At 43.4% G+C, this 8,458-nt stretch overlaps 1 protein-coding gene across 7 annotated transcripts in view; it reads left to right on the top strand.

Moving 5' to 3' along the window:
- Positions 1-1,057: 1,057 nt before the first annotated feature.
- The window catches only part of LOC137594442 (UPF0606 protein KIAA1549L-like), a 75,257-nt gene continuing 67,856 nt past the window's right edge, over positions 1,058-8,458 (top strand). For all 7 annotated transcript variants that reach the window (XM_068313909.1, XM_068313907.1, XM_068313913.1 and 4 more), the window contains exon 1: positions 1,058-1,477. In XM_068313909.1, coding sequence (XP_068170010.1) covers positions 1,228-1,477 — 250 coding nt within the window. In that variant the 5' untranslated portion in view covers positions 1,058-1,227. The remainder of the gene's footprint in view (positions 1,478-8,458) is intronic.

The raw sequence follows: 8,458 nt of genomic DNA, 5'->3' as shown, positions 1-8,458 counted from the left end.
CAGGTTCCACAGGTACAGAGGAACTGCTGGATGATTCTGGTTCTGGAGGCGATAGAAGAAAATCTCTCCCCACTGACCTCGCTCATGTGGTAACAAGAATCTCTGCATCACACCAGCCTCAGGAAACACCTTGTCTTTGAGAAAAGTTCGAAAGAGAACAATTTATTTTGCAGGTTGTTGTTCTGGATGTCTTAAGATAGTGGTTGTCTCTCAGTGGAGAACCTCCAGCCCTCTAAAATTCCCATTATGTGTGGGCTAATTAGTGGAAAACATTTAGTGGATGTCAGAAGGTTTTGTCCATTTTTAAGATTACACTATTTTTTAGTTGAAAGCCTCCAGTGTGTTTAGGTTGCACCGGTGTTTATGCATATAATCCTTCTTTTGAAGTAAATTGGTCACAGAGGGAAGGTGGACTAATGAATATTTTTTTGCAGGTGGGGCTGACACACTCTTTTGTACTTCCTCTACATCCTCATCCTCCACCAGAGACTGCCTGCTGAACTCAGATCTACCCAAACCCACCCAGGAGCAGCGCTGGCATCACTTCCTGCCGTGATTTGATTGTTTCCTTGATTGAGTCCTGCTTCTCTTGCAGGGAAAAGTACATTTCTGTCTGTCTGCTGGCCTGATTATATAAAAACTAGTGAACGCAATGTCGGTCACGTGAGAGGAAAGAACCAATTAGAATTAGACTGAGTCAATTCAGAGAAAGGGGCGGAGTTTGCTTTCATTTATTTATTTATTTTTACTTTAAATTAAATAAATGTCTTTTTTTTTGTGCTTATTCATTCGAATAAAAATATATCTAATTTGTTGTGTTTTTCTATCCTTTAAAATTCAACTTGCTCTTTGTTTTTATTGTATTAAATTCCACCACATCCAGCCTGTAGTATCTGTGTGTCTTAAAATCCACCACAATCAACGACTCGAAGGCGTTTATTGTGAAAGGAGCTGCCGCCGCCTTCCGGCTCAGCGCGTCTTGACGCAGCGCTCGGCGCGGATGGAGAGCGCGCTGCGGTCTCAGTCGGGACAGACTTCACGCCGGAGCAGACACACGGAGACGCGCAAAGGAAGAAACGTCTTTGTCTTGCCGGATCCCCCGCAGCCTCCAGCGGGGCTCATGGAGAGCGGAGCCCCGCTTGTCCGCACCGGGGGCGCGTTGATCGGATGCCTTTCACCAGACCAGCGCCGTTAAATGCTTTCCAATCGGGATTAATTGGCTGACCAATGGCTCCCAAAGATGCGCTCCTCTCCAGCAGCAGCGGCAGCACCAGCCCCGGGGTTGGAGTTGTATGTAACGAAGGAGACCGCTGGTCCTGCTGGCCGACGGCATGGATCCTGAATACGGAAATGGTGTCCGTCATTTCGCCGAGAAAGGGGAAGAGGACGCGGGCGCTGGAATGGATGCTGGCGCGGGGTTGGATGACCGTCGGCGCGGTGCTGATGCTGATGATGCAGAGCTCCTTAGCCGTTAACGGTAAGACCCCACACCGCAAACACTACGCGACCAGCGAGCTGATGGTCGATGAATTCTTAGACTCTCTATAATACCATCATAATTTTATCAACACAGTTATTTATTAGTCTGTTTAGGAGCAGAGGCTTTAATTAGACCCCATTAGAATGAAGTGACTGCTGCCTTTGTGGCGCGTCCTGAGCGGCTTTACGATCTCCGATGGATTGTTCTGTTCACAGCTTATAGGTTTTTAATCCTTCTGATTGATTTGCTCGGATATTACATTGTTTGACGTGTATTTAAAGTGTCTACGCGGTCGCACGTCCCCAGACGCGCCATCAGGGCGCACCGTGCGCCGCAGCGCTGCGCAGCCACAACACGCTCACCACGGGCCCTTCTCCCCGCCAAGGAGGAAAGTTTTTATTCATTCATGGAGCACTGAGACCTCGAACAATCTTCACAGGGGACGTTTCATAGTCGGAATGTTTTAATAATTCATTGCATCTGTCTTCACTGCCGTCAGAGGAAAGCACGGAAACAGCGAAGACGTTTCAGACATGGCTCTGAATAGACAAGACACACCAATACTCTCATTATTTATGATAATAATACAGCAACATGGAATTTATAGTTTATATTTGGATTTTATTTTAGCTATGGTTGTCTCCAGGTAATATTAACCTGATCTTTTTTTTTTTTTTTTAACTATTCTAGTGTTTGGAAGTTGCTTGACTGAACCCACACACACACACACCTTCTATTTGGCACTTATGTAATAGTGACTGGGTTTAACGATGTTGTTTGCTGATATTAGTCTTGAATGGATGTGCTCAGTATGTTTTTTCCCCCCAGCAGGTTCTCTGAATAAATGAATATCAAATGCTCATAAATGATAAACAGGATGAGAAGAAGAAGAAAGAAGAAAACATGCATGTGGTGTTGTGTTCACTGAGGTCTGGAAGTATTATTCCCTCAGACTGATGGCTCTAATTTGCTCTTCCATGGAATTTGAACCTTGATGTTGGCAGCGCTGAAAATGACATTTAAGAAAAACAAATGCCGAATGTCTCATTTCTTCCCCAGGAGTAGAACTGACTCTTGTTTTTACTCGTAATGCTTCGCAGATAACTTTGGAGGGATTTTCTGTGATCTGGTCCTCATGTGTGAGGCGTGAAGACATTTCCAGCTGTGGTGGAGGTCGGAGCTCCTCTGAGGGCCACTTTAGTGTCCATAATTTTAAGTTGTGATTAAAATGTCGAATTCATTACGCAAGCTGATAACGCATTTACATGCAAAGTCACTCAGTGTTAAACTTTCCATCTTTATCTCACAAATGGAAAACGCGCCGCCATAACCGGCGTAAACGCATGTTAAGCGCATGAGGGATGAGATTGCCAAAGTATTTGGAAAAGGAGTGTTTATCTGCCTGGCCTGGTGGCTAAATCTGGACATAAACTCTTTTAAATCACGCTGCTTTGCCACTTAAAGGGAGCTCTTCCACAGAATGGCTGGAGGAGATGTGTCTCTCCCTCCCTCACCTGGTTGCTCAAGCGTTCAGCATGTCTCAGGTCTTTGGGGGGGAAAACAGTCCCGCTCTATTTTGGTACTCTTCATTTAAAACAAAACGATATGTCACGGCGGCTGATCTGCGTGATTTATGTACGCCGGCATCAGCGTCTGCAGTCACACACACACACAAAACCAGTGTGTGTGGGAGTTTTTTTTTTTTAATAGGTCTGCAGAGATTTTCATCCTCAGTCAATAGCTGAGATCCATTGGTACATGTTGCCATGGGAACAGATCAGCAGCTAGTACTTTTCTTACTGTGCGCCTGTGTTTGTCAGTCAGGGATTGAAATAACATCTGAGTAAGTGTCAGGTCTGCTGGCTAATAATCAGCTTCCGGAGAGGAGACACAATCTGTGGGGTTTGAACTCATCAACACACAACACTGTTGTGTTCTCAGGAGCCGCTTCTCATCCATCTGCTCCACATGGACCACAAACACATGTAAGCCAGCATGTGGTGGGGTTAAAAGGAGGGGCAATAATCTGTTATCACCTGAGGACCTGATGGTTCTGTCTGTACGGCTTTTCTCTGGGTTCTCCTATACCACCACCACCACCAAAAACACAATGAACGATCGCGGCGTGAATGATCGCTCATCTTCCACATCCTCCGTGACCCAAACCTGAGGAATGAAGGTCAGTTTGTAATGTCTAAAAGTCAGAATGTTGCCCCGTCTTCATGATGAATAGAAGGACGGTGATGTCTGGTCACGCAGATGAGTACCCTGTTGATATAATTCATTAATTCACGGTAGAGATGCTGAGTAATGAAAGAGAGAAAGAAGGAAAGAGAGAGGGTCAGACTGAACGGTGATGGTGTTTCAGAGGGATCTGGATCGATGCGGTCATGTGATCTGATGACATCATAATCCAGACGGATCCAGGCAGAAACGAAATCAGCTTTTTGATTTCCGGGAAGATGACTCTGACACAACTGTGGGTTACGGCGCGTAACCAGTGAGTCATCACCTGAACTCTTAACGCACCTTTACCCTGCTGGATGCATGATGGGAACTCATCAACACAGCATCGCTCCTGCTGCATTCTGCTGGAGGCGATCATTTCTGCGTTAGCGCTCCAAGTGAGGAATATTAAGAGCGACAGAGGCAGAGTTGCGTATGCAGATCATAAATATTTCCACAGCTTGTATGTTAGGGACCTGGTTCAAATCACACGGGTAGGCAGGAGCTCTTCGGATGAACTGATCCTCCTAATCTCAATTAGCCAGATTTGGTATTCTTCTAATCTGTGGGAGCCGTGAGAGGTGGAGCGTCTCCTCCACGGTGTGTTTCAGGAAGGTTAATTATTTCCTGACAGGCTGATGCGAGAAGCACTTTGAAGAACAAATGCGTCTGCTCACGAGAACACTTCTTGTACGCTAAGCTCATCCACACGTGTGTGTGTGTGTGTGTGTGTGTGTGTGTGTGTGCACGCACCACGCTTCTCCACTTAAGTGATGTAATACGAGGACGATGCTGCATTTCAGTCACCTTGCGTTGAGCCGTGAACGTTTACATTTAAGTAGATCAATTCTTCCTTTTACATTTTTTTAAATTTCATTTTTCATTTTTTAAAGTTTTCATTGTGAGCAAAAAAAAAAAAAGAAAAAAAAAATGAAGTGAATTTATCTGATGATCCAAATGTCAGCATCAGTGTTTCACGGCTGAAATTGAATTATACGGGGAAATTGGACATTATCACTAATTCCTCCAGGCTAGAAAAAGATTTTTGCTGCAGCGAGTTGAAGTGATTTTCCAATCCTGTAGCGGATTCGTGCTTTTAGGGGGTCGTGATTGAATTTGTCAGAAAGGTTTCCGGCGTGACCTCGAGATTGAAATGATTTTCGCGACAAGTAATGAATCTAGAATGATGGCGTACGCGGCCTCACCCGGGTAATAAAGAATGGAGCGACGAGCCGGTAACCCTGGAATCGGTCGTTTCCCTCCGGAGGAGTCCAGTTGGACGAGAAGAACCTGTAGGACGGCGTGGAAAGAAATAAAATGATCCTATTGGTTAAATAAGAAGCAAAGTGAGGAAAAAATGGAAAATGAAAGACTGACCTGATCTGAAGAAGATGGAACAAAAGATGAAGAACTACTCCATCATCATCATCATCAGTGAAATTGTCTTTAAGGACACACAACAGGAGGGAGGTGAACAAAGGCGTCTTTCAGCCTTCGGCATGTTTTTTGACTCTTCAACGTGAATCCGAATTTTCTCTGCCAAAAAAAATTTGAATACAAATGAGAAACATTTCTTTTCTTTCTTTTTTTTTTTTTTGAAGTCCTTGCTCTTGTTATAAAAACCTTCGTACAATCAAAGGAATAATGGAACGCTCCTTCAGAAAGCCTCCGTGTTTTCACAGCGGGACGCTCAGACGTCCTGTTTCCACGGTGCGTCTCCATCATCTGTCGTTCCCTCTCTTCAACTCAAAGTTACACTTTTTAAAGTAAGAAAGAAAGAACTTGTGTCTTTGGGAATCCTGTCAGGTGGAAGGCCTTGGGTGATCCCCTGGGGGAGGTTGTCCACCCCCCTCCCCACACAGCCGGCTGGAGTGTTGGACAAAGAAAGAAGGGGAGGAAAGCCAGAGATGGAATGAAAATTTAATCAGTCCTTGCTTCTAAAGGATTGACTTTGGGGGGGGAGGGACGGATTTATTGCTGTTGGACTCGACTCCTTCATTCGTGTATCACCGCACCTCCTCCTCCATCACTGCACCTGTCTGTCCAAGTGTCACTTCTCTCTGTTTCTAGTGTCGTTTCTTTGGTAGTAATAACCCTCCCTCTGGTTATTTGTTAAAAACAGGAGGGCTTCTTGAAAGTTAAGACGGATTATTGTTGGATTAATGGAAGGGTTTCACCTTCAGCTGAGAGCAGCTGTTTTTAAAATGCGAGGCCAAGCCTGTCATAATTATTTGTGATTATTCCGGATAAGATGTGACCAAAACCTGGTTTTAGATGCTTCCAGTTCCCAACTGTTTCTCGCTATTTCCCGTCACTCTCCATCAAATAAAAGTGAGAAAAATATCTCAAGGCATTCTTGAAAAAATAAACAGCTCGTCTGAAACACGTGAACGCTCACGGCCCGACGGTTCTGACAGCCTGCAGGTCCGGCCGCGAGAACGCCTGAGCTCTGACACAGTCAGCAAACTGTAACCGAAGCATTTTAGTCTCTAAAAGCCGCCATCATACCAACTCAAGTAAAATATCCATCATAAACACGATTCAGGCCTGAAAGGCTAACGACGGTAGCGTCAGCGCTCTGGATTAGCCTTAACCCTTGAAAACCGATTAAAATGGCTATACACATTACCTAACCGGGTCCAAAAAGGGCCATCTCATAAACATGTAATGCTAGAGATCATTTCCATTACTTCAGCCCTATCCATAGATATAAAGTTTATTATATTTTTTATTATTATTATATATGTTTATATGGAATTTACCATTGGAACCCTGTTTTTCTTCCAATGGGAAAAACGCAAAATATGGAATATTTCCAAGTTAGTGCACAGTTTAATACTTCTGATAAAGATATTACAACTATTGGATGAATATTTTTGCTGGTTTTATAAACACAGACAGTGGGTCTGTGTCTGGGTTGTGGGGTGATTTTGGGGTCATTGTCTTGCTGCAGACAATGAAGATCTAGTGTCATAAAAACGTGTCAGCATTATTGTATATAGTAATATATATATACATATATAATATATAAAGATATTATATATATATGCTTATAGTATATGAAACATATGTGGTTATAATGGGAGTCAATTGGACCATTTTTGGCCCAATCAGGTAATGTGTATACACAGTGAAAATCTGCTATTCTATACACTTCCAATGACAGGCATTAAGGAAGTTAGAAAATAAAGTTGAAAGAAAATTGCTGGCAAAATTTCATATATTTAGCCTTTCAATTGACTGATTTATTGGGAGAGAAACACATAAAAACAACAAAAAATGTCCGTTTTTGGACCAAACAGCTCTCGAGTGTTTCCGCTGTAGGGGCTGTTTCCATTAATACAAACATATCCAACCATTTAATGTAGGAAAATTAACTAACACTGTGAATATAAATGACAAACTTCACACAAATGTCAAGCATCGGCAGAATTTGGCCTCACTTTCTGTGTGCTAATAATAGCTTTAGCGAACTGAAGCCCCGCCTCCCACATGGAGCAGGCTGGATGGGCGGAGCACAGAAACAGGAAGTGAAAATGCATGTGTGTGTGTGTGTGTGTGTGTGTGTGTGTGTGTGTGTGTGTGTGGTCCAATGAACAGAAGAATGCCGCGCGGGATTCTGTTTTTATTCTTTTTTTTTTTTAAACGATTGATTAGCTGTCAGTTACTATCTCATCAAATCCTGGCTGTTCGTTTTATTAATTGGTCGTCTGATGGCTTTTACGGAGGTTTTATTTTTTATTTCTTCACATATTTTTAATCTAATTACATTTTTATTCCTATAATTCAAGTCAGTAATAAACTATCACGACTTGGTAGAACTTCCTATTTCAGAGCAGGATGACATTAACCACAGATGATTATTTTCTTCAGCAGATAACCTCGTGTTTATCCTAGTATGTCTCCTCTGTTTCCATGGCGATGATTGAAATACCCTCTTTGATGGCAGTGAGAAGAAGCATATGAACATTCCTGCGTCCTTCATACATGCAAAGAGCAGGTGGAAACTGCATGAATGCATAAACAGTGGCGCTAACATGACGGACGGGTTATTAGAGATTCATAATCAGGTTTTCAGTTGTTTCATTTGCAGATCGAATCAAAGTCGCACAGTCAGCAGCAATTAAGCGAATTCATTTCCACACGGCGGCTTACTTTCCTCATTATGTCTGTCTGCTGAAGCAACGTTGCATTGCTGTTCAAATAGAACAATTGCCTCGATGAGTGAGGTAATTATTCCCCCTGGGTGAATCAAAGGTGACGGGGTGCAGCTCTGACCTCTCTGCACACGCTGCGGCGTTTTTGTTTTTTTTAACCACATCTTCATGGAATATTCACAGCTGTGCATGACGGTACAAGCTGTTCCACGCCTGGTTTGTGTGTTAGGAAGCTTTAAGATGTCCACTCCGTTGAGATGGCTGTGTGACAGCCAGTGTGGAGGTGAGAAGCCGTTGGATGCAGGGGGATAATGCAGAAGAAGGGGCAAAACTGTGGAGGGTAATAGATCTGGTTGGTTCTGTGCTTCAGGATTTCAGTCACGTTCTGCAGAGAGACGTCAGATGTCTGTGATTTCTTCTGTGGAGGATGTTGAACCCTTCCACAGTCTGTATGTCTGATTTTATAGTTGTGTAACCGGCAGAGGCTAATTAGTGTAGACTTTCTCCTTTATTCTTACTGAAGCGTAAAGCTCTGCAGCGTGTTTTTCTTTATAAGAATAAAAACAGAAAGATGGAACGGCAGCAGATGAGCTCG

This window comes from Antennarius striatus, chromosome 4, assembly GCF_040054535.1.
Source record: "Antennarius striatus isolate MH-2024 chromosome 4, ASM4005453v1, whole genome shotgun sequence".
Lineage (NCBI taxonomy): Eukaryota > Metazoa > Chordata > Actinopteri > Lophiiformes > Antennariidae > Antennarius > Antennarius striatus.
The sequence above is the reverse complement of the archived record's forward strand: the minus strand, read 5'-3'. Positions and strand labels throughout refer to the sequence as shown.